General features: G+C 62.0%; 1 protein-coding gene across 2 annotated transcripts in view; it reads left to right on the top strand.

Annotated features, from left to right (window-relative positions):
- Positions 1-24,775, top strand: part of Kiaa0513 (KIAA0513 ortholog) — a 37,785-nt gene that overhangs the window by 8,480 nt on the left and 4,530 nt on the right. The window contains exons 2-10 of one of the 2 annotated variants that reach the window (XM_003460920.5): positions 13,590-14,032; positions 15,144-15,243; positions 16,172-16,245; positions 18,285-18,355; positions 19,669-19,864; positions 20,537-20,577; positions 21,161-21,239; positions 22,799-22,876; positions 23,696-23,722. In XM_003460920.5, the coding sequence (XP_003460968.1) occupies positions 13,704-14,032; positions 15,144-15,243; positions 16,172-16,245; positions 18,285-18,355; positions 19,669-19,864; positions 20,537-20,577; positions 21,161-21,239; positions 22,799-22,876; positions 23,696-23,722 (995 nt within the window). In that variant the 5' untranslated portion in view covers positions 13,590-13,703. The remainder of the gene's footprint in view (positions 1-13,589; positions 14,033-15,143; positions 15,244-16,171; positions 16,246-18,284; positions 18,356-19,668; positions 19,865-20,536; positions 20,578-21,160; positions 21,240-22,798; positions 22,877-23,695; positions 23,723-24,775) is intronic. The other variant, XM_004999246.4, reaches the window with a different exon arrangement.

Here is a 24,775-nt window from a genome sequence, read left to right as displayed (position 1 = left end):
AGAATGCCCAGAGATCCCAGAGGCTCAGCCCAAGGCTGGCTCACCTTGGGGGCCTGGCATCTGCTGAGGGTGGCACATCGGGGCAGGAGGCTGTGTAGGAGCAAGTGACCCGTCCTGAACCTGAGCCTGAACTTGAAAGAGGGGTGAGCAGAGTCCCAGGTGCCCACCCTGTGGAGAGCAGGGGCTGGCTGGCGATGACAGCAGAGCCCATGTTGCTGCTGCCCTGGGGCATTTGGAGGGCACCCCCGGTGTTCCCCATGCCCCACCAGTGCCAGCCGCAGTACCCCATCCTGGCTCTGCCTTAGAGAGGCCGCACCTTCCTGGGCCCTGGAATCAAGGGAGTTTAGCTCATTGCTCCTGGAGAGGTAAGTCATGCGAGGGCCGAGTGCCAGCTTGCTGCCAGGTCCATGCTGGGCACACCTTGGCAGAGCTGTGACTGTTAGCTATGTGGGGTATTAAGTGACACCCTCAGCACTGTGGGAGAGGCGCTTCTCACCCCATTGCCTGGGATGGGAGCGGCTGCTGGCCTCCGTGCCAGGCCGGCCTAGAGCTCAGGGCCTGGTCGTGAGGAGGTTCCGGAGGGCAGCAGGGCTTCCTCCGAAGGCCAAGGGGCCAGTATGTAGGGCAGAATTGTTAGGAAGCTTTGCTGATGAGCGGTAGGAATGTCTTTAAAATGTTTAATAAGGAAACCCCGAATTTCACCCCTCAGACCCTCTGGGGTCACGGATGGCCCCCCTCCCCGGGGCTGGCAGGAGGAGCCCCCTGCGCCTCTGTGTCTCGGTGTCTGCCCACCCCACCTCTCTGATCCCCTGGATTGTTCCAGCAGGCACGGGCCGCTCAGAGTGCACAGCATGGTGTGGCTCCAGAGCGCGTCTGATCCGTGCATTAAAGTGGAGAATCTGGCGTGGGATTTTGAGATTTCCGAGCACAAAGCTGATGGGGCAGCAAGATACGGCTGAGAGGCTCCAGGGAAGGATGCAGGAGCGGCCCAGGGTGGCTGAGGCGGGTGTCTGCGTCTCCGTGTCCCAGCAGAGGAGGTGGGTCCCTCCCTGGCTTTCCTGAGCTAGGGGGTGTGACACCCTGGGTGGAGGCCCAGCGAGGGCAGTGCGGCTCCTCCCGGGCCGCAGACACCTGGTCCGCGTGGCTGAGGGCGTGGCCCCTGTCCGCAGCTGGACCCTTTTGTTTTGCCTTTAGCCGGGTCACCGTGCCCTGCGCAGGTGGAGATGACGTGCGATAGACCGGGACACCCTCGGCAGGCACCGTTCCCTGTCTTTGCTTCCGAGCACCCCACACGGTCCCGTGAAAGGGCTCCCTGGGTCGGCGCCATCCAGGTCCTTGGGGTCCTGGTCTCACCAGCCCATGGTGACGACGATGGCTCAGGAGGGCCGGTGGAGGGCGTGCGGGGGCCAGTGCCTCGTGCAGTGTGGGAGTGGGAGGCCCTGTCCCCTTCGAACCCAGGGTCCTCCCAGTGTTCTAGAAGGTGGCTAGAAGCCAGGCTCATCGCAGCAGCGCCAGGGGAAGCCCAAATGTATTTTCTTCCTCTGCAGCAGCTCTGGGAGTTCTCACCCCACCTCTGCCACCAAAGGGCAGTGATTCTCATAGGGCAGCAGCTCCCCGACAGTGACCGCTGCGTCTGGGGGACACCCTGCCTGCAGCTGGGGGAGGGGTGCAGGGAGGGGGGCTCTGTGCCAGCTGCCTGGGCGACCACTCAGGACTTCCCGGTAGGGTGCCTCTCTCCCCTGTGTCTACGGGACCCTGTGTGTCCCTGTCCTACTGGAGTCACTGCAGAGGGGATCTGGGCCATCTTTGGGGCATCTGGTGATGGGGCCAGGGGACTCAGTCCCTCCGGACCCTTCCCGTCACCGAGGATGTCCAGGCAGCCAGGGCCGGCAGAGAGCTGGGGCGGAGGTGGGCCTGTGCTGGGCCGGGAGGGCTGTGGGGACAGCCAGCCATGTAGGGGAGTCTGGGGTCTGCAGGGCCTCCTTTTGCTAAGAAATGGAACTACCAGGTACTGAGCCCTTACTGTGTTCTGGCACCTGGCTGCATCTGCCTATTTTTATTTTTCTAGTAGCCCAGCGACGTTGGTCTGTTTTTGGAGCACATCTTTTTTTTTTTTTTTTTTTGTCTTTTTCGTTTTTATCGGTACCAGGGATCGAACTCACGACTGCCTGCTTGCAAGGCAGGTGCTTATGCCGCTGAGCTAAATCCCCAGGCCCTTGGAGCACATTTTAAAGCCACGTTTTGTAATGACTGCCACATCCAGTTAAGCACCTTTCCCTCACCGTGCTCCAGGGACCCTTCAGTTCTGGTGCCTTCCCCTTCAGAGAGAGTCCCGAGGAGGAACCGTGCCAAGGGGGGGCTCCGAGGACTGCGGCCTCGCCCCTTGTGACGCAGATGAGGGGCACCGAGGCATGTGCCTTGCTGAGAGCTGGAGCTTGCCGTTCCCGGGCCGTTCCGCTCCTGGTGGTTTACAGCGTCTGTCGCCCGGCATGGTTTTCACAAACTCCTCTTGGGCGGGGCTGCTGGGCTGCCTGGCAGGCATCTGCCCGCCCTGTACAGAGCTCCAGGGGACAAAGAGGGAGTCCCGAGCACACCAGGTAAGGGACATTTGGGGACACCGTGCCCGCTCGATGAGCGTCCCGGGCACCTGGGGCTCTCGCACGCTGTTGCTCTGAGTGTTTTCTGCCCCGAGGCTCCTCGCTGACCGCTGCGCTGTGCGGAACATGTTGTGTAATTCCTAGCTCCTTGAACGTTTCTGCTCCTGACTTCTGTCTGATTCCATTCCGGTCAGGGGACCCCCGTGCGCCACCTGGATCGCTCTGAATTTACCAAGGTTGCTTTGCCATGGGGGACACTTGGGGAGTTTCCCAGGCGCACCTAACCCTGTCCTGTCATCGTTGGGTCAGGCGTCTGGGAACGTGGTCACCTCTCCTGCATCCTGGACAGTTTCTTCTCATTACTGTGAGTGAGGTTTAAATCTCCAGCCACGATCGGGTTTATCTCTTCGTTCTCTGTTAGCTCTTGGCCTCACGTGTTTTGGAACAGTGTTCGGGCCGCAGGGTTGCGGTTATCGCAGTATCTGGGGAGCTGACTTTTCTGTGTTGCTGTTTCTTCTCATTCTGGGAGTTTTCTTAGCCCTGATCTGCGCAGCTTCCTCCTGATTGGCGCCCGTGAACTGCCGCACGCCTGGGCTCTTAGTCTCCCTGAGAGCCCTGGAAGGCTGGCTGTCACCGCCCTGGGTCTCTTTCCTAGTCCTTATTTCGAATGCCCTCATGTGATTATACTTGGAGTTCTGTGTCAGCGACATATTGTGGGTGACATCTGTCTTCACCTGTTCTGATAAAGCGACCCAAGCCAGGCTGAGGGGGCTGCCCCTGGCCCAGCGTACAGTGCTACCTCCCTGTGCAGGCAAAGGTCCTGGTGGCCTTTCCCTGCAGCGCCCACTGTGATGTGGCTCCCATCTGGCTGGGGTGGGGACAGGGCACCCCACACAGCCACAGAGGAGGCAGCAGGGAGGCTGTAGCTGGCAGGGAAACCCTGGTCTCCACGGGAAGAGGAAGACACAGGCGATGGCCCGGCATCCACATCATCGGGTGGCAGCTCTGTCCCGGGAAGTCCCCAGCCCCGCCCTCCCAGGGGATGATGGCAGGGAAGCCCTCGGTGCCAGTCTGGCTTCCAGGGGCAGGGGCATCTGTGACCAAGTGAGCTTTGTTCCTCCCCTGAGGGATGAGCCTCCCTCTTGAAAGTTTAGGGTTCAGATGGCCCAGAATCTGAATTGGAGCACCAATGTGATCCAAGTGGGGAACTCTTCACTTGTCCTATGTCAGGTCGCTGTCAAAATATGGGTGCAGTAAAAATGCGTGAAATTACAGCTCAGTGGCACAGTGCCTGCTTGGCAAGCACGAGGTCCTGAGTTCGATTACATCCATGCCATATGTGTAGGGTGCATATGGGGCGTAAGTGACCTGGTCCCACCCCCAGACCCCTCACTTGTGTGTGCAGGTATCCTACACCCAAACTGGGAAATACTTCTGGCCCAAAGCATTTCAGGCAAGGGAGACCCTGCAGGAGAAAAGCTGCAGACAGAGACGTGGAGAAGGGCTTTTCTTAGGGTCTAACGGGGCAGGGTTTCCATACTGGGTCTGTTCTGTAACCTGGAGTGGCTCACACTCACAGTCCTCCTGCCTCAGCCTCCCAAGGGTAGCAACTACAGAGGTGTGCCACCACAGCCAGATGGAAGTCCGAATCGCGGCAGAAGTGCCATGCGGGCGCTCCCTGGCTCCCTCTCCCCGCTCCCCAGAAGGCAGTGCGGCTGAGGCCGACACCTCCCACCTCCCTCTCTGACACTGGGTCTCTGCCCGTGCACGCGTGTGCTGTGTGCCCGTGTTGTGCAGCGCCAGGTGGTTGAGGTCCGTTGCTGTTGACTCCCAGCCAGAGCTTGCTTCAGCCTCCTGCTGTTAACCACACCTAAGCGGGGAGGTGCACCTGGAACCCCATCCCCTGGGAGGCCGGGGCAGGAGAATAGAAATTTCCAGCCCAGCCTGGCCAATGTAGCAGCTTGTGAGAGGCAAAGGCCCTGCGTCCCACCCGCAGCACCACACACGCAGATGCCTGGGGTTTGCACAGCGGCCTGGCCGCACGACACGTGTCTTCTTGTCAGCCCATTTGTGAGTGTGGACACCTTCCCGTGCTGTCGTCCCCAGGCTGTAATCACAGGGACGCGACCCTCTCCCATCCATCCGTCCTCTCAGTGCTGTTCCCTCTGCATCCACGTGGATGCTTTTCCCAAGGCCGCGCTGTCTTCCTGCGAGCTCTCGTGTCCCAGCCCAGTGCCAGGATGAACACAGCGACACCCACACGCTGCTCTGTGGCACACTTAGATTATCCTCAGTGTTTCTGTGATAAATGCAGCAGAGTGTAGGTTTTTGGGGTCCCAGGTTGCATCGCAGCCCTGGGAGACAGCGGGCAGGGAGACGTCTAGAGTCTGGAGGTGAGCATCAGCCCGAGGGTCTCAAGAGAGCGCAGGTGAGCTGGGGAACTCACCGGAATAAGAGAGCTCCTCTGTGAGGCCGTGGACAGCCACGCATTAGAGAGGGACGGGGTGTGCCTGTTGGGAAATCAAGTCACTGAAGGGCACGGGGTGCTGGCCTGGGCACCTCAGAGGAAGCAGTCGTCTTCAAGCCTTGCAAAGCTGCGTTGAACAGAGGCTGCTGTATCCCTCCTTATTTTGGCCACTGGAAATCTGTGTGGCAGCTTGACCAGCTCCAGATAGCACAGCACCTTGACTGCCAGCCAGAGGTGACAGGTGTCGCGGGTGGGCGGTGATGGACACTAGTGGCCTTTATGCAGTGGGCTTGCTGCAGCCTGCAAGGATCCCTGCATGCAGGAGGGTCAGCTGGCCTTCTCCCACGGGGACACAGATGTCCTCCATCCCTGGCTTCCCAGGCCTGCAGGAGCAGAGGACCAAGCCTGAGAGGATGGACGAGGGGTCATTCCCACCCTGTCCGCCCTGGAGTTCTTGGAGAAAGCCCTGTCCAGGTCTTGCAGGGCTCTCACCGTTCCCCACACCAAACCGTCAGGGCAGAACTTGTTTATTTTGCCAAATTTCCCCCAAGAATGAGAGGCTAAGCAGCCTCTGTCCAAATTGCAGCCAGCTGTCCCCAAATTGACAGCCGTGTCCTGTTAAAGGACCGCAGCTGTCCACCAAGGGAGGACTGTGCCGGCAGGGACCAGGAACATTTAGTTCCAGTGGAGCCAACCCTGAGTGGCGAGGGTTCCTGGGACCTGAAATTGGGGCTCAGGAGCGGCTCAGGTGTCCCCTGTGACCGTTGGAACCCGGGGAGGGTGCAGGGTGGGCCTCGGATGCCCGTGGGGTGCTTTGGGGTGGGGTTCAGTGTAGATTCGAGCAGCTCGGTTTCAGATCTCACAGTTCTGTTGCCCCCGCCCAGGCTGAACCCCTGGGGCCTCTGGAGCTTGGCAGCCTGCGATCCGCTCTGTGGCTGAGCCCACGGAGGATGCTGTCAGGCAGGGACAGCGTGTTGTGAGTTCCCAGCATGCAACACCTCAGAGTGCCTCAGGGGTGGACCGGGCAGGCCACAGTGTCCCCGGCGCTTAACCTGTCTTGCTCTCCTACTGGGTTGGTGGCCAGCAGATGGCCCCTTATCTCCTTTTCCTGTGGACTGTGAACCAGTTTAGGAGCTTCCTCCTTCCCGGAGGTCATAAAACGGGGGCCGTCTTCACGTATAACCGCTCTGCATTTGGGAAAGGTCACATGAAGCCTATAAAACATTATCTCAGAAGGAAACAGCAAAAAACTCAGAGCCCGGGGACCGCCCGCTGCCATGAACCTGTTGGCCAGCAGCTGTCCACTCTCCACTTCCGGCATTCCTGAGAAGGACCCGTAGGCCACCTGGAGCCCCCTTGAGCAGCCGCCCCTCGCCACCTCACAGGACCTCCCACAGTCGGAGGTCACACCCGCGTGACGTGACCTGGACCCCAAGCAGTGTAGGCAGGTCCAGCGCGGGCAGCTGGATGCTCTGCTGCCTCTTTTTCAGTGTCGCAAGTCTGTGCTACATTAAAATGTGTCTGGCGAGTTTGTCACTTTCTGTCACTTTCCCGAATGGGTCTGGGTCGCCCTCTCAACCCCTCAGCCGCCTGCTCCCCATCAGCGTGCTGTTTGCACTCTGGTCTGAATCATTCAGAAAGGTGCAGGTGGAGCTGGAGTTTGCCCGAGCTGACCAGGTCAGACCTGAGACCGTGTGGGCTGTCGCCTGTGGGACTGGGTGTGCAGCTGGTGCAGGTTACACTGCTTCACGGCTCCCTGGGCTTCTCCTGCCCGTGTTGGGAGGATGGGGGCAGCGTGAGCCCCACGCAGCCTGCGGCCACCAGTCACTGTAGCTGAGAGCAGGTGCATGTGTTTCCAACTCCCCGTGGGCTGCACCCTCAGAGGCCCTGTCCCGGGGCCTCCTCCACCCATGGGTGTCAGCACAGGTATCATCCGGGGCACAGCTCACCCCAGGGGCATCTCCTGCCTTCTGTGTCAGTGTGGCATCCCATATGGGTTTGCTCCTCAAGAATCGCAGCAGTGTGACTGATGGTTCATATTTGCTTTTGCTTAAGAAAGGGGGCGGCTGTTGTCTGCAGAGGCTGTGGCAGCTCCCCGAAGGCCTGGCGGGGAGCGTGGGTGGGACCCCTGAGTGCACTGTCTCACACACAATGAAACACAGCATGTGCCCGCGGGGCTCCCTGCATGTCCTCAGAACCGTAGCGGGCCCATCAGGTCCTTCAGCCCCGCGCTGCTGCCGACCAGCTCAGCACGGCCCTTGCCGTCACTGCATGCCTTCCTGTGCCCTCACCCTGTGTCCTCCAGGTGACCATCTCCACACAGCCCGAGCCTGCTCTGCAGAGCTGGCCGTGCAGCACGGGATCTCCCCTCGCCCCTCGGCCCCTCTGTACCGGGCTCCTTGCTCGCTCCAAGGAGGGAACCCTTGAGCGGCATCCCTAGTCTCAGCCCGGGCTCCTTCAGCCCCTGCGTTGTCTGGAGCAGGGCAGGGCCCAACCAGGTCCCCAGCTTGGCCCTCGGGTGAGCCCCGCGCCTGGGCTCCCCACACTCAGTGCTTCTGCGCTCCCTGTTTGTGACCCCGGCCTCCTTTCTGGCCCAGACCCCCTAGGAACTGTGGCCCTCATTGCACTGACCACTGCAGTGTGAGCCCCCATGGGCGCCTTGGACTCAGGGCAGCATGAGGGCCGAGGACAAGATCAGGTCAGCTGAGCCCCTCTTGGGCGCTCTTTGCCTGGCATGCGCTGTTGGCTCACTCACGCCTAAAGCTGTGCTGCCTCAGCCCTTGGGCAGCCGAGCAGCATGGCCTGAGGTCAGTACTGATGCACAACATTGATCCAGAGGCTGCTAAGTGATCCTGTAGGTCTTCTCCATCCAGGTACAGAATGGACAGGCAGCGGAGCATCTTCTGACGGTCTGCCAAGGAGCCGGAGTGGTGCCTGGCGTGAGCAGGAGGGGACGGGTGGGCCAGGAGTGGCTGCTGGCCTCTAAGGTGAGCTCCCCTCGGAGCCTCGGCCGGAGGACTCAGCAGTAGCCACTCACTGAGCAGGTGTCCTGCCGGGCACTGCCTGGCCCTGGCTGCCTGTGGAGGGGAGCATACCAGCCTCTGGCCCCTGGGAGCTGGCTGGGTGAAGTGTTGGCTGACGGCTCCCTGGGCCAGGAAGCCGTGCTGTCAGCAGATTCCGTCCCGACCCGGGGCCTAGATATCCTGCCTCAGTGCCACCTTCCAGCCAACACCAGGACGCAGGCCTCGAGGTCAGCGCCAGTGCCAGCCCCCCTGCCCACACCTGGGGGTGGGGGTGGAGCTGCCCCTCCCATCTGGGACCCTGACAGTTCTTGGGGCAGGCCTTTGTCAAAGAATGTCCCTTGCAGATGTCTAGGCTGCTGCTGCTGCTGTACCCAGGGGCACAAAGGCAGGGTCCTGAACTTCTCAGCAGGGTGAGCCGTGCCTCCTAGCAGCTGCAGCCGCTGGTCCAGGCCATGGGGCCTTCTGGGAAGACAGCGTGGCCTGTCTATGCCACCATCCCCCTTGGCAGCCCACCGGAGACATCCAAGCTTGGAGGCCGAGCGCCTCCGGGGCACTGGAACCAGCGTGTGGTCAGGTATTGAGGAACCAACCCCCACCCCATCGCAGCTCCAGCCGGACAAGGACCGGCACCAGATTGATTTCTCATGTGCCTGCACATTTTTTGAAGAGTTGTTAAAAGAAGTAACAGTTCTGACCTCTGTGCGTTTTTCAGAACCGCCTTAAAGACTTTATCAGTACAATAATCAAAGTGCATTTCTAACTTAATATCTGAAAGAAGTTACTTTGCAAATGAACTTGTCAGGACCAAAGGAATTTTAGATCCCGGCAGGTTTCACCGTTTTACTTTGGCCTCGAGGAAACTGAACTAAATCCTTTGCCCAGCTGCAGGGATGGGTTTGTTTGATTGCATGCATCTGTAAGCCGCCTTCCATCATGCCCATGGGCTGCAGCCCGGTCTGCACAGCTCCCTGAGCACACTGACGCCTAAGAGGAAAAGACACCCTTGGCATTTCCTGTGACCTGCCCTGTTCTTATTCACTGGAACAACTATTCACAGCCCCAGACAGCCAAACTCCCTTCCTGGTTGTAAGGCAAAGCCACTTGTCACACGGCCCATGGTGAGAAACAGACCTGCCATCAGGGCCAAGCTGGGCAGCTTCTGTGCCAGGGGAGGGCCCATTGCTATGCCACTCTTGGTGCTGTGAGCCTGGGCCGTGTCGCCGGGTGCCAGGCTGCTCAGGGTGCCCAGTCAGGATGGATGTGGGTGAGAGCCAAGTGTGTTTGGTAAACATGGTGGAGGGGGGCTTCAGGAAGAGGCTCTGCACCCCGAGGCTCACTCGCAGCTGGCTGGGCACCCACGGAAGAGACTCCGCCCCACCTGCACCCGCAGACTGTGACGAAGCCCTTGGAGGTGCATTGGCAGCACGGTGCCATGCGGGGGACCGGAGAAGGCACCGTCCACACAGGGCCACCTGCGCGCGCTGCGAGAGAAGCAGCCTCAGCTGCAAGCAGAATGAAGATTCGGATTTGGTCCAGCACTGAAATGCTGGGAAACATAAAAATAAAAACCGAAACCTGCATGTTGATGGAGGCTAGAAGGCAGGCCCGGGCTGCGGGGTGTTTGTCTGCAGCAGGACCAGCGCCCGTCTTCCCCGCTTTCCTTACGGTGTAGGAAGGTGTATTTAAGAGGAGGGCAAAGAAGGCCTCACGAGTCAGCACGAGTGCGATGGAGAGCCGGGCGTTGCGGTTTTAACGGGCGACGCAGAGGCCTGTGTCGGACTCCAGGCTCGCGGGCAGGGCAGCGTTGGCCGAGGACTCGCGGTGCTGAGCGCTGGCCAGGCCGCCTGTGCAGTGCACAGCAGACTCCGCAGCTTCAGTGGGCTTTTCCTGGCCCCGTTAGACAAATACCTCGTAGTCTGAATTCAGTGTTTCTGACTTAAGAACTTTCCGGCTATTAGTCTTTGCTTCCTTTGGCCTCTCTAACCATTACTTTAAAGAGATTCCCGGTGCTGACAGTGCCCCTTTGGAGGCCCTGGGGGTCCCTCTCCTGCCTCGCCAAGCATCTGGTGGCCGTTGGCCTCGTCTCTTGCTTTGGCCTCCTCCTTCGCCTTCCGAGCCATCATCACAGCTCTTCCCTGACTCTGACCTCCTGGTAGGTCCCTTGTGCTGTGTCGGGCTCTCCCTGGTAACCGGGGTTCTCTCCCCAACTCAGGGCCGTTAGCTTAATCCATCTGTAAAATGTGTCACCACAGGCTGACCTTGGCAAGGTCACTGAGCCAGGTCTGTGTCACCAGCCCTCCGGGGCAGCCCTGGCTTGCTGCTGGGCTGGACCGTTTGGAGGTCCGGGGTCCGGTTTACAAGCCGAGCTCTGTCGCTTCTGTGTGGATGTGGCCCTGCCCGGCCCAGCCCAGCTGGGCAGCCTGCCGCTGTGTCCCTGGTCCTCCTGGTGGGAGGAGCAGTGTGTCTTGTTCCCGGGGACTCTGAGGGCGCTTGCTGAAGGTCCATGGCCAAGCCAGGATTGCAGAAGGTTCCGGAGTCCTCCCCAGGGTGCCTCCCAGCCCCACAGATTGCTCAAGGCCACCTGCGGAGAGGCGGCCTCGTGCTGGGGAAATAGGGGTTTGGGCAAAGCGCAGTGTGGGATGTGGGGTGTGGCCAGGCCGCAGCCGCAGCCACAGTCAGCTGCAGTTCCCCCGCGAGGGAGGCGCTGGGAAAGGCCGCAGGGGACGGGGCTCTCCTCGCTGGCCTCCTCCCTGCCGACGTGCCCCCCAAGACCCTGCACACCTTCCTGCAGGGCCCCCCCAGCGCCCTGAGGCCTGTCCAGGCCCCAGGCCTCTGTCTCCCCCTGCTGCAGCTGCCCTCACGCTGGGGGCCTGCGGGCAGCTCTGCCAGGCCAGGGCCCTGCCACTGCCCAGCTCTGCCCAGGCCCGGTCCTCTCCTCGCCTCCCCTGACCCCTTGGGACCTTGACCCTGCTGCACTCTGGTTGCCACCTGGAGAGCGTCAGGTGGCACTGGGGTCCAGGCTCTGCTGAGGGTTTTATTTAACTAGCCGTCCGTCCGGCTCCCTGCCCCTCAGCCACACAGACTCCCACACAGCCCCCCAGGTCCGTGCTGGGGTGGGGGGTGACTCACAGCGCCTCAGCAGTGTCTGTGGAATGAATGGTGACAGTCGTGTCCCACAGGACATGCTGCCCAGCCGACTCTAAGCCCTGCTGTCCTGGAGTCTTGCTGTCTCCCTCTGGCGACAGACTGACCCCTCCTCGTGCAAAACCCAGCATCTTGCTGTCAGGGACAGCAGAGCCCTCAGGTCTCCGGGATGGGGGACAGAGCGCTCGGGCTGGCAGTGAACTGGCCTCGTACCCAGGACTGCACCGCATGGCCGCTCTGACCGTGGGACGCTCTTTCTGTCCTCCCTGTTGGTACCGTGTGCCAGCTGCGTTGTCATGATAACGAGAGGAAACTGCCAGCCCTGTGTCCTCTCTAATGGTTTCCCGTGTGCACTCACAGTGGTGACCACAGGAAAACTGAATTCCTGCTCCGCCTTCCCACCCGGGCAGGGCGACAGATGTCCGGCAAACGCTGCTGCTGCGGACGTGGAGCTTCCTAACGGCCGGGGGCACCGCCACAGTTTGCTTTTGTGTGTCTGTATTTATCAGCATAATGGATAGTGTTGCAGCCTTTCTCTCCATGTAACTATTTTTTGAATATTTTTCTAAAGATAAATTCCAAGAGGATGAATTCCTGAATCAGAGAAGAGAAATACGTAAGAATTATAGAAAGTAGAGGCTTTCTGAGGGCTGATTTATCTTATTGTTGGCAACGTTCGTGCATCTGAGTTTCACCATCCCCTTAGCCGGTGCTGGGGTTGTAATGTTTGAATCTTTGGAACTCAGTAGCCTAAGACTGTTGATAATTGCCTTAGCAAATGTGCATGTGGTTATCGTACTGGTAAAGACGTGTGAAGCCTCTGATAGAGGTATTTTGTCTTTGAGCCTGTCCAAGTGGTTTATGTATCTTTTAGATGATTTGTTTTGTTTATTGGTTGTTTTCCCACGGGCACTGGGAATCGAACCCCGGACCTTGCACCTGCCAGGCAGGCGCTGTACCACTGGCCACACCCCCGCCCCGACCATAGGTGACTTTAGGTGGAGTTGAGTGCCTTTGTAATGTCCTGCATCAGGCTAACTCAGCTTCCCTGCTGCGTCCTGCAGACCACCGCGTGCTGGGTCATTGCCGGTACCACTTCCTGTTCTTTAAAGAAGGCGAGATGTGGTCTCTCAGAGGACCTTTGACTTCTGGCCCCATCTCACTGCCTCAGATGGGGACACCGCCCAAAGCGCAGCCTGTGGAGGACACGGCTGGTGGGGGACCCGACTCATGCCCCGGCCTGTGCCGAGCCACCCTCCCAGCACACGGAGCCCTGCTGTGGTCCTGGCCTAGAAAGTTCTTTTGATGTGAGGTTTGCACTGCCCTGCGGACCAAGCCAGCTCCACGGGGCTGCACCGAGTGTATGCTGAGGCCTCAGGGGCCTGGCAGCAGCTGTTCCCTGCACGTGGTGCTCGCACGCATCTCTGCTAGGGGGTGGGAGGCCGAGGGTCATGAGTGTCCTGGGGCTGCTGACTGCTCTCACAGCATACTGGGCTCCACGGTGCAGATCCCAGCCCTGTCCCCAGCAGGTGTCACCATGGGTACGAGGTGTCCAGGAGAATAAAGCTGGCTGTCCAGGGGCTTTGTCTTTTGCACAGCTGCTGCCCCTCCGTGCTGGTGGAAGGGACCCTGGGTGGGCAGGGATCTCCTAGACAAGGGCTGGGAGCTGAGATTCTAACGCAGCTCTGCCACTGTGCAACTGCGTCCCTGACCCCAACCGGTCCACACACCCACGGCCGAGTCTGTGCGTTCAGCAGACGTATGACAAGCTCTCTCAGGCAGTGTCTGCGCTGGGCAGCGACTGGGAGAACCGAGGGACACACAGAAGCCCCCGTCAGTGGCCAGCAGGGGTGGGCACCGCCGAGCAGCAGGGAGAGGAGGGCCCACATGAGCAGTTTCAGGTGGCATGGGAAAGGGGGTCCAGCTGGGAGCCCCAGGGCTGTGAGAGGCATCCCGAGAGGCCAGACTGGCTCTGGGCTGGAGGGCAGAGCGAGGTGACAGGATCAGGGCAGTGCGCTCACCACCACGGGCCACAGAGACCGACCTCAGGCCCACAGTGGAGCGTCCCTGCACCCAGCCCAGGGCCAGGCTTCCACGTGGCGTGGTCTGTGCCCGTGGTGGGCACGGATTCAGTGGCCTATTTAGCAGATCCTTGCTGTGTGGCTGCCGCACTGCCCACAGGAGTGGCGCAGGGGAGAGGTGCAGGGTGGAAGGTCCCCAGCACCCCCAGGGCAGAGGCGGCTGTGGGCACAGGGAGGCCCAGGCGCACTTCCGCCCATGCTGCGCATGCTGAGTGTCCCTCGGGGAGGGCAGGCTCCCCCGTGGTGATGATGTTTGCGTGTCTGTTTTTCCACCCAGATGCCTTAGGGCCACCAGCTGCCCCGAAGGACTCATCCTTGGTGGCCACCGAGTGTGCACGGCAGGCTACCCTGACGCGCCTCGGAAGCTGCCCCGCAGCTGCCCACCTGCACCATGGAGACCGGGGAGGTGCCCGTGGGCACGCTGGTTGACTTTGGGACTGAGCCGCCGTCCTCCCCTCCCCTGGAGGCGGTGCCTGCGACCCTCCGGGATGGGGACGGCTCCCTGGGAGACGGCGCGTCAGAGAGTGAGGCCACGGAGTCTGCAGACAGCGAGAACGACATGGGCGAGTCACCCTCGCACCCGTCCTGGGACCAGGACCGCCGCTCCTCCTCCAGCGAGTCCTTCTCCTCCAGCCAGAGCACAGAGTCGGCCCAGGACGAGGAGACCCTGCTGCTGCGAGAGTTCATGCGAGGCTACGTGGAGAAGATCTTCTCCGGAGGGTACGGCTGCCCCTGCCCGAGGGCTTCTGAGGGCCACCGCTGTGGCTTTCACCCAGCCGGGCTGCACAGGCAGTCTCTGAAGGACCTCCTGGCCAGGCACGGTGGCACACACCCGTAATCCCAGCGTGAGGGAGGCTGAAGCAGGAGGATTGCTATGTGTGAGGCCAGCCTGAACTATAATGAGACCACATCTAAAAAAAAAAAAAAAATCCAAAAAAGAAAGGTTCCCTGAGCCTGGCTGCACTGGACAACTGTCCCAGCACTCTGGGGGCGGCATGTTGCAGACATGCGTGCTGCCCAGGAGCTTCTGGGGGCAGCTGTGTTTGGAGCCCCTGGGGGAATGGTCACCCAGATGCCCCACTCACAGGCCAAGCTGGGTGCTCCAGCAGCCCTACGGGGAGCAGGACACAGCCTGTCCAGCCCTGTGTCCGCGTCTCGGCACAGTGCCCTCAGCCCCTCCCTGCCGCCTGTCCAGCTCTGTGATCCCCTGAGCCCGGACGTGGCTGCCCAGAAACGCATCTGTGCTCCTGAGAGTGCAGGAGAGGCGGCTTCGCACTGAACCTGCTGACCAGCACTGAAGCCTGCAGTTTTCCTGTGCAGCCCGGTTCATGAAATGGAGAAAGCCTAGAAGTCCACTGATTGCAGGAAGGCCAGTCCACACTCATGGCAGTCAGGGCAGACCAGTCAGGGCCCTTTAGAAATCCCTGCCGAAAGCTGGAAAATTTACCTTTCCCCTGGGGCTGGTCATTCCGGGTAAATGAGAGCAGGGTATTTCCTGCAAACCCTGCAGGAAGTGAGATTGCCTGAGCCTATTGATCCACAGAGATGCCTGCTAAAGGACCAGGGCTCAGGCCCACTCCTGGCTCATACCGAAGGAGTGGGGGGGCTGGAGAGGCTGCCGAGTCGGAGTAGAGCTCTGGCTCCCCGTTCTTAAGCTGCCCCCGTTCCAGAGCCGGGCTCTGTGCCTTAGGGTGCCAGTTCCTGTGGGATCTTGGCGAGGTGAAAGACGTCCAGGTGCCCGCGTCGGCCTGTCCTCCTCCTCCCTCCTCCCCCAGCTGCACCGGTTTGTTCTGGGACTAAAAGGCTCTGCTTCCCCTGTGCTGGTCTGCAGGGAGGACCTGGACCAGGAGGAGAAGGCCAAGTTTGGGGAGTATTGCAGCAGCGAGGATGGGAAGGGCCGGGAGTGGTTCGCCCGCTACGTGAGCGCCCAGGTGAGGCCAAGGGGAGGCCGGGGTTGGGGGAGGACCAGGCAAAGGTGGGGACCTCACCATCCCCTTAGTTCTGCTGGGGGAGCCCAGCACACAGCTGTGATCCTAGACTGGGAAACTGAGGCAGGAGACTGCAAGTTCAAGCCCGACATAGGCCACTTAGGGACCTGGTGAGAACCTGTCTTAAAATAAAAGCTTTCAAAGTGCTGCGTGTGTGGCTCAGCACAGAGGCCAGGCGCTCACCTCCCGGCAGGAAATGTGAGGCGATGGGCCTGGGGGGAGACGGTGCCTGCCGGGAAGTTCCAGGAAAGCTGTTTTTGGTACCGGGAATTGAAGTCAGGACCTTTGCTTGCCAGGCAGGCTGTGTTCGCTGAGCTGTATCCCCGGCCCCTGAAAACTTGTTTTTAAACCCAAGCACATGTGGACTGTGGTGGCTGAAGTCTGTAATCCCAGCACTCAGGAGGTTGAAACAGGAGGATTGCAGTGAGTTCAAGGCCAGCCTGAACTACATAGCAAGGCCCAAACAAACAAACAAACACACCCAAGTGTGAGCTGTGTCCACACTGTTTATCCAACAGCCGGTGTTGGTGAAAGGTAACATGTTCAGGACCAGGAGAACCCGATGGAGAACCCGATAGAGAAAAATGTACTAAAAAGGAGAAAAAAAGTGCACTTGCCAGCTCCATGTGGTGTGATTTGCTGTGAGATTAAAAAGTGCAGCGACGCCGCTGCGCACAGGCCACCGTCCCCGTCCCCGTCCCCGTCCCAGGCTTTCGTCCCTCCGTGCTCTCCGGGTTACGTGGGGGAGCACGTGTGGTTCTGTGACACAGGAGGCCCAGGACACAGCAGACAAAGGCGCCCTGCTGTGTGCACCCCGCTGCCTGGGGTGCCGCCCCCCAGCACCCCGCTGACGCCGCCTCTCTCCCCGCAGCGCTGTAACTCCAAGTGCGTGTCGGAGCCCACCTTCTACCGCCTGGTGCAGTCCTTCGCCGTGGTCCTGTTCGAGTAAGTGCCACCTCCAGCCCGCCCACCCGCAGCAGCCCGCTGAGTCACACTGCAGGCAGCAGCAGCAGCCAGGAGGGGCTGGCCAGATCCCCGGGGGCAGAGCTGGGGTGTCAGAGCTGGGGTGTCGGTGGGAGCTGCAGCTGGGCTGGGCGGGGGACGGCCTCCCACACAGGGCTGGCTACGCCCGGTGGCCACTCCTCTGTCCTTGAACAGAACAAGTGCCCAGTCCTCCGGCACTGAAAGGAAGGGTGCTTTCCTGCAGAGACCCACAGCCTTGCTGCAGCTGGGGAGGGGTGTCTGGCAGTGCCAACGGGCTGGAGGCACAGCCCGTGGCTTCAGGGAGGCTCCCGGGCCTGGCGCATCCCCTGCTACCCACCCGCCCACCTGGTCACTGGGCCCCTTCGCCCTCCGGCCCCACACTCTGTGCTCCTCTGATGGGGTGGGCAGGGAGGCTGCTTCTTTCCCTTCTACACTCCGGGAGCACGGCCGGGCTGGGGGAGACTGGTGCAGAGGAGGCGGCCATCTCCCGGGCTGGCCCGGGAGGTCCCTGGAGCAGGGCTGGCAGCCCCCGGCCGGCTCTGAGCTCCCCACGCGCAGACCCTCATAGCTCCAGACGCCGCTGCCAGCTGGGCTTGTTTTGCAGGAGTTGCCCTGGTCAGGCACAGGATTGTGCCTCCTGTGCCTTTTAGTCCACAGCAGCTTCAGGGGCACTGTGCCCTTTGCTCGCACTTTTAAAAATAGCTTTATTAATGGCTTAGTCCTTGACATGGGTTGGTTTGTTTTGCAGAGCTGGGGGTGATCAAGGGGCTTGGGCATGCGGGTGGCTGCTCAGCTGAGACACACTCCAGCTCCTGCCTAAAATGTTTTTCAAAAACCAAAGCAGCCCTTACACCTACTACCTAGACGATTTCTGTTGACCTTCTTTCAAAAGTAATAATCGCCCGGGTTAAAAACTGGGCAGAAAAGAACAGCGTGAAAGAGAACAGCAGGTCAGGCGGGCAGGGCACGCCAGAGTCCCAGCGTTCTCAGGGGCGGAGGCAGGAGGTTGAAGGTTCAAGCCCGGGCAGCTTAGAGACTTCCAGACAGCCTGTCTGAAAATTTAAAAAAAGAAGAAAAACAAAAAAAGCAGAAAAGGGCTGGGAATGTAGCTCAGAGAAAAGACCTGGTCACCTGGAGAGGGAGCGGGGGAGAGGCAAAGCCTGGAGTCCCAGGGTGCTCCTCCCACACCCGCTCCGGTCCCGCCCGGTGGGACCCCAGGAGTGATGCGTGGGCCAGCGCACAGACCCCCCCGGAAAGCCGAGCCTGCACACAGCCCCGAGCGTGCGGCTCAGGCCCCGCGTGCAGACGTCAAGTCGCTCTTCCCACTACTGCGTGGCCCTTGTTAGTGTCACAGGGCCGCTTCCTTATGGCAGAAAGGCACCTTTTTGAAGTCCCCCTTTTTGTCTGCTCACTGAAGGATGCATGCCTATCTCAGAATAGTAATCTCAGCAGAAGAGCCCATAGGAAGGTGACATAGGAAGGTGACTGGGTGCGTTTGCGGACTGCTGTTCAGTGCGTGTTTTTCTTACACGACAGTGACTCTGACGAGTGGCCTGAAGAACAGGTGTCTTCCCTGGCCGTGTCCTCAGAGTGGCGTCCCTGGGCCAGGCTGTTGGGCAGCTGTGTCCCAGGGGTCTGTAAGGACACAGACTGTCAGGCCACAGCCTCCCTGTCCTCCAAGGACCCAGATGCTGCTGCCGACCTGAGGACCCGCAGCCCGGGCCAGCGGCTGGGACTGAGCTTCCAGGCCGAGTCCTGGAGCCTGTGCTTAGCTCCCTGGACCTTGACTGTGACCTTCCCAGGGGAGGAGGCCAGGCTTAGGGGTGTGAACGTCTTCCAGTCCCCTGCAGGCAGTGATCCTAGTCGTTCCAGGGGACGATTTGGTCACTGCAGCCCGGCTCCCTGGAGAGCGAGGGACGGATGGGTTGGGAAGTGCGGGAGGGGCCTGCTGAGGAGACCCGGCTGGAGGACTCCAGCCCATCGCCCTGCTTATCCTTCAGGTGCCATCAGATGGACGACTTCGGGCCCGCCAAGAACCTCATGACCATGTGCTTCACCTACTACCACATCGGTGAGATGGGGCGCTTGGCGGGGCCCCTGGAGGCCAGGGCTGGCCAGGGCGGTGGGGCCACAGCGGGGCTTTCTTCCCGGTGGAAGGCAGAGCGGCAGGCAGGCATCCAGACAGACGCGGCCCTGGGGAGGGCTGGCTGGGGAGGAGCCACGGTCCACAGAGGGGAAGCCACGTTGTGGGGAAGCAGACTCGATTGCAGTGGAGACGAGCCCCGGGGAGAGGCCAGTGAGACTGGACACAGAGCCCGCTGGGCATGGAGCCGGGGTCCAGGGCGCTGCTGAGTGCTCGGAGGTTCCCGTGGCTGGGTTCCCCACGAGGGTGCATGGATTCCCTCGGTGAGGCTGCCCAGAGATCTTGTTCAAGCCTGAGCCCAGCTCTCGGCCACAACCTCCCTCCTCACGACGCAGCCCTTTCCCTCTGCATGCGGCCCTGTGCCCTCCTGCTCGGTCTCCCGCCCTCTCCCTGCCCCTCAGCTCTGTTGGCGGCAGCGGGCCTGCCTGCCAGAGGGCTGATGCCAGGCACAGGCTCTGCGAGCCGGGCCGGAAGGTGTCTTGGAGAATGGCCCAGGTCAGGCACGGTGCACACAGTGCACACGCCTGCAGGCCCACACATGGGGAGGCAGAGGCAGGAGGGTCAGGAGTTCAAGCCCAGCGTGGGCAATTTAGTGACCTAGTGAGAGTGAGCCGGACCTCTCAGCAGGACCAGCAAACGGGGCTGGGGTGAAGCTCAGTGCAGAGCCACGGGTTTAATCCCAGCACCGCAATCAAACAGAAAAACCGGCTCAGTGCTGCTCACCCGATCCGGGTCCCTGCACAGGGCCCTTCAGCCAGCAGAGCCCAGCACAGCCCCATCAGCTGCTGAGGCCCCGTGGGGGCTCCCTGCCGTTAGGGGTGCCTTGGGGTCCCGTGCTTAGTGGTCCATTCTCGCTTCCACCTGATCCACGCCTGCTGCAGGCACTGTCCAGATGCCTCCAGGCTCACCCTGGGCCGCCCGTCCTTGCCCTCCACCAGGCTCACCCTGGGCCGCCCGTCCGCTCCCACCTCAGGAGCAGTCCATTCCCCCCGGGCCGGGCCGCAGTCTGCAGGATCCATTCTCCCTCCTCCAAGTCCGCAGGGCTGCTCCTGCCTCTCCTCCACCCAGGTTCTGGCTGACTACACGGGCAGCGCTCAGAGATGCCCTAGAAAGGAGGCCTGTCCCTCCAGGTCCCCGAGATGTCAGGGCCATCGCTCCAACGCCCCTGCAGGGCACATGCGTGGGCTGCTCTCGCCCCCTGCTGTGCCCCGGGAGCTCCCTCACCCTCACCCTTCTCTCAGGCAAGCCGAACCCGCTGCCCATGGAGCCCAGGGAGAAGGCGGTGGGCAGCATCGACTCCTACCTGAAGTCCGCCAACAGCTGGCTGGCCGAGAAGAAGGACATCGCCGAGCGGCTGCTGAAGAACACGGAGAACGTGAAGGGCTTCTTCGGGGGACTGGAGACCAAGTTGAAGGGGCCCCTGGTCAGGCGGGACGAGTGAGTGTTGTGGGGGGCAGTCCGCCCTTGCAGCCACTGGCGTGACCCCCCCCCAGCTTCCCGAGGCTCCCCAACCTGCGGGGTTCCCCAACACGCAGACTGGGCCTGTCGGGCACTGGCAGGTGGCAGGTGGCAGGAACTCAGTGCCAGTGGGGCACAGGAAAGGCTGGAAAGCCACCGTCCCGGGAGAGGGAGCTTCAGTCAGGCCAGGCACAGAGGCGCACAAGCCGAGGTGCCTGTAAGATGGGGTGCATGGACACAGGAGGGAGCCCTTAGCGCCTCACCAACTGAGGTGCCTGTAAAGATGGGGTGCATGGACACAGGAGGGAGCCCTCAGCGCCTCACCAAGCCGAGGTGCCTGTAAAGATGGGGTGCATGGACACAGGAGGGAGCCCGCAGCGCCTCACCAAGCCGAGGTTCCTGTAAGATGGGGTGCATGGACACAGGAGGGAGCCCGCAGCGCCTCTGCCGGCTTGGTTACAGCCAGGGCGCGGCATCGCTCCTCCTGCTCCAAGTGGTCAGGACCGGAGGGCCCCACCCAGGTCAGGCGGCTGCGTGGTCCTGATTTCGCGGGCATCTCTTGAGAAACCATGCCAACCACACAGCCCAGCTCAGGGGTGTGAGGTCTCTTTGGAGAAAAAGCCTGTCATTTTGTGGTTTCTCTTCCTCCAGGGACGATGAAAACAAACCCAGGGACAGGCAGCCCAAGACGGGTGAGGACTTGGACCTGCGAGGCGTGGGGAGGCGGGGCATGTGGGCGGGGCTAGTGGAGGGGCGTGCCTGGGCGGGGCTAGATCAGGGGCGGGGCTAGAGGAGGGGCTTGTGGGTGGGGCTGGGGCGGGGCTAGTGCACATGCGGGGGCCTGGTGGGGCCAGGGGCGGGGCCTGTTCCCCTAAGTTAAAATTACCCAGCAGGGGCGTCAAGCACGTTGGTTACAGGCCAGGGCTTGGCGTCCTCTGTGACACAAGGCTGATGGCCTAGAGCAGGGATGGCCAATCTAGAGCTCTCAGTGACACAGGCAGCCTGCTGGGCTGGCTGCCTGGGCTCATCCCGAGATTATCTGTCCTCTCTTCCTGAATTTCTGGGGAAGAGCCCCTTCTCTGGGGCAGGGGGACCGAAGGTCTCTATCCCGGGAGGTGGAGAGAGTGCCATAGTGCAGGGACGGGCGCTGCCCGGTCTGCTTTCCCGCCACCGGCTGTGTCTCGGTGATGGCAGGGGGCAGTGGCGGCTGCACGTGGAGCACTGTGTGGTCCGGGGAGCTGTGCCCTCACCTGCCCGCCTTCTCCCTCTCTGCAGTGACGGTGCCCAGCCCCGAGGAGGAGCCGAGGGGGGAGAAGGTCTACCTGTACATGCACCTGAAGCAGCAGCCCATCTGGTAAGGCCCCGCCTCACCCGGGCAGCAGCCACGCCAGCCACCCACGTCCCTGTGGGAAAAGGCAGTCACCCCCACATCCAGGGTGGCCAGAGCAGAAGAGACAGTGGTCACAGTGTGGACAAGATGTGGAGAAAGGCATGGTCTCCTCCGTTGAGGGGAAAGGACAGTGGCCAGGCTGGTCCTCAGAGGTCAGACAAGGGACCAGGAGACCCAGCTGTCCTGCTAGGCATGCATCCAAGAGAGACGGGGCCACATGGCCATGTGGAACCTGTGTCCAGATGTCCACGGCAGTGCTGTTCCCGAGCCCCACGGTGGGCACAGCCCAGACATCTGCCCACTGGTGCAAGGCTTCCAGAGCGGAGTTCTGTCCGAGTCACATGAAAGAGGCCTAGTCGTTCTAAACTGCCAAATCTCCCTCGCTGTGATCCTGCCCAGCCTCCCAGCATGTCGGGTTAAGGGTGTCATGTCTGGCAGAGTCTCGTATTTACTCACTTTGTGTGCTGGGAACGGAACCCAGGCCTCGCTCAGACAGGCAGGTGCTGTGCCACCCAGCACCCCGGCCCGCGCTGTGGACGGGCACAGAAGGAAGGCTGCAGCCAAAGCCCAGACCGGCTGCTGTGGCTTGGTGCTGCTGTGCGTGTGTGCCGGGGTCCGCACGCGGGCGGCAGTGTGAGCCGGTGAAGGGCAAGGCTTTCACACTGGCAGGCACCAGCATCGTGGGGAGCGTGTGAGTGAGCTCCCGCACCAGTGTGTGGTCAGCACGCGGCTGCCCAAGTGCCCCACCCCGGCTAGGATGTGACATGGCGGGGACCCCGCCCAGACTTCCCAGCCGCAGGAGGAGGAGCCGCAGCTTCCTCTCTCCTGCTGGTGTCCGCTGTCCTGTGTCATCCAGAACCAAAAGGACCCCACGGCCCCAGTGGTGAGGGAGCTGGCACTTGGCGTCTGGCTCCGGGGGCTTAGTGGTGGCCTTGGAGCCCAGGGCCTCTGTCCCTCTGGGTGGTTTATCTGCCCACAAGTTAAGCACTGGCATCTCGGATCGCAGGTGTCAGCCGCAGCCGCCCTTGAAGTCACAGGCAGGCTGCTGCGCATTTGCCGTGGCCAGCTACGGCCCTGTGCGGAGCGTGGCCAGCTCGGCCTGCAGGCTCAGGCCAGGGCTGGTCCAGCTGGCCAGGCTCCCACGGGGAGCAGCACCTGCGCTTGGCCTGTCATTGTCTTGTCACCTGCATTAGGGCGGGCGCACTCCCTGTGCGGGGCTGGATGATGGTATTCTAGGCTCCGTGGCCCCTGCCGAGACCACAGAGCCGTAGAGAACAGTCCTGAGCTGGGAAGCTGCCCCACAGAGCTCCCAAGCAGCAGTTGCCTGGTGTTCCTCTCCAGTGTCCCCCGGACCCAGTGTCCCCTGGGCGCATGCATGTCCCTGCCAGGACCCCACAGCCTTAGGAGGCTCCTGGCCTTCCAGCCTCCGAGTTCCCTGCACCCGGTGCCGGCTCTGCCTCGCTCTCCCTGGCCCACAGCTGTCGGCGGCCTGGGGGGCCTCACATGGTGCCTCTCGTCCTCAGGCACTCGCTGAGGTTCTGGAATGCCGCCTTCTTTGATGCTGTCCACTGCGAGAGGAGGAAGCGATCCCCCACCACCAGGTAGGCGCCCAGGGCGGGCCAGGCTAGGGCACGGCGCAGGTCTGCCCTCATGATTTCTGTGCGGCAGATGGCTGAGCAGCCCTGGCCCCGCTGGCTGCCTGGGCTCTGGGGTCACGCTGGAGGGTGAGGGGTGCTCAGCTTGCATGAGTGCTTTCGGCCCTGGCTCTGGCATGACTTGGCCTGACTCCTACGACTGCAGACCACCGCAGGACAAGGCTGCCAGGGCCCCAGACCCTGCTGTCCACCGTGCACAGCCGATGTCGGGTGTGGGGGCCCCCGGGCTGTTGCTGCTGTCTGCCCACCCCAGGCTGCAGCCCCGGCAAGCTTTCTGGCTGCGTGGGCAGGAAACCACTTCTGAAAGCCCAGGCGGCTGAGGGCCCACATGCCCTCTGGTCAGATTCGGAGGCCAGGCCGGCCCCGGGTGCCCTTCATGCCAGGCACTGTGTGACTCTGAGGTCTCTGAGGTGCTCAGAGCCTCGTTCCCAGGGATAGATCCGTCTGCCGCCCCCGAGAGGAGGCCTGAGCTGTCCTGACTTGGGAGGGGGCCGCGGAGCAGAGGGCCGACTGGGCACTGGGCCCTACTGCCAGGGGGCGTCCTAGGTGCACCCCTGTGGCCCCCTGGGGAGGCAGAGACCCCGACGGGAGGCTCCGTGAGGGAAGCGCTGAGCGCCCTGGGTGGGCGAGCGCTCGGCCCCGAGGCCAGGACCTGGGTGACCTGTGTCTCTGTCCTCTCCGTCCGCCTGTGACCACCCTCTCTGCTGTCGCTCTCGCATGACTCTGACATGTTCCTCTGTTTACCTGTTTCTGCTGCCGCTCCAGAGGGGATGCTGGAGAGCAGGACAAGAGGTGTGTGTGTCCCTGCGCCTCCCTTCCGGCGCCGGCGGGGGAGGGCGTCCCGGAGCGCCGAGGCAGGGTCACCTGGGCCACCCGAGGAAGGCAGGCTCAGGCTCCAGGGGGAGGAGGAGGGCCAGAGGCCAGGCAGAGCCAGTCAGGATCTCCTCCACCGACCAGGCCTCCCCAAGCCGAGCCGGGGCCCAGGCGCCTCCCAGAGGGGAAGCAGGGACGTGGGGTGCTGGGGCCAGCAGCTTTGGGGTCTCTGGCGGGACAGTGGCAGTGCCCTGAGGGGTGGCCAGGGTGGGATCTGATACTCCCAGGCTCCACGGGCAGTGACCTGTCCAAGAGGCGGGTGCGATGGGGCTGCCCTCCTGTGCCCCAATGTGCTGGTGGAGGGGTCCCCGAAGAGCGGCCTGGCTCTGGCTGGAAGGACCCTGGGGGGAACAGACCCCTAGCAAGAGAGGCCCCCGGAGCCTCTTGGCACAGGGTGGGGGCACTGTGGACTCCGAGACTCGGGTGTGTGACCATCCAGATCCCAGCAGAGGGGCTGCCAGCCTCCCTGGCCCCCTGCACGCCCAGCATTGTGTAGGCCCTGGTGTCAGGAGGTCCCTTGCCCTTCGTCTTAGGCCTGGAGGCAGGTCAGTCCCTCCCTATGGTGCAGCCCCGCTCACGTGTTAGCCCACATGGCAGTGAAACTTGCGTTTGGAGGCCAGCACTCAGGGCTGGCCTTGGCAGTACCCTCAGGAAGCGGCTGGCCGGTGGGAAGAGGCTGGTCCGGTTCCCAACCCGGTGTCTGGCAGACAGCCACTCCCCAGGGCTGTAGGTTGTGCAGTGCCCCGCACACACAGCCGTCCGTGGCGGGCTGGTGGGGTGTGGGCGTCGCGTGTCTGGCCAGTCCTCGGCCCCTGTGGAGGGGAAAGGGAGGCCGTGTCTTCCAGGGACTGTGGTGTCCCGCCATCCGCATGAGGGGTCGGGGGTGGCCTCTGCCAGGTCCTGTGGTCATCGCAAGCTGCGCAGCCAGGGCCCTCAGGCCACAGGGCGGACAGGACGGTCCGTGTCCTTTTC

Source organism: Cavia porcellus, unplaced genomic scaffold (genome assembly GCF_034190915.1).
Source record: "Cavia porcellus strain 051 isolate PalLab524CR breed Dunkin Hartley unplaced genomic scaffold, mCavPor4.1 scaffold_4, whole genome shotgun sequence".
Lineage (NCBI taxonomy): Eukaryota > Metazoa > Chordata > Mammalia > Rodentia > Caviidae > Cavia > Cavia porcellus.
Note: the sequence above shows the minus strand (reverse complement) of the source record. Positions and strands in the feature narration are given on the sequence as shown.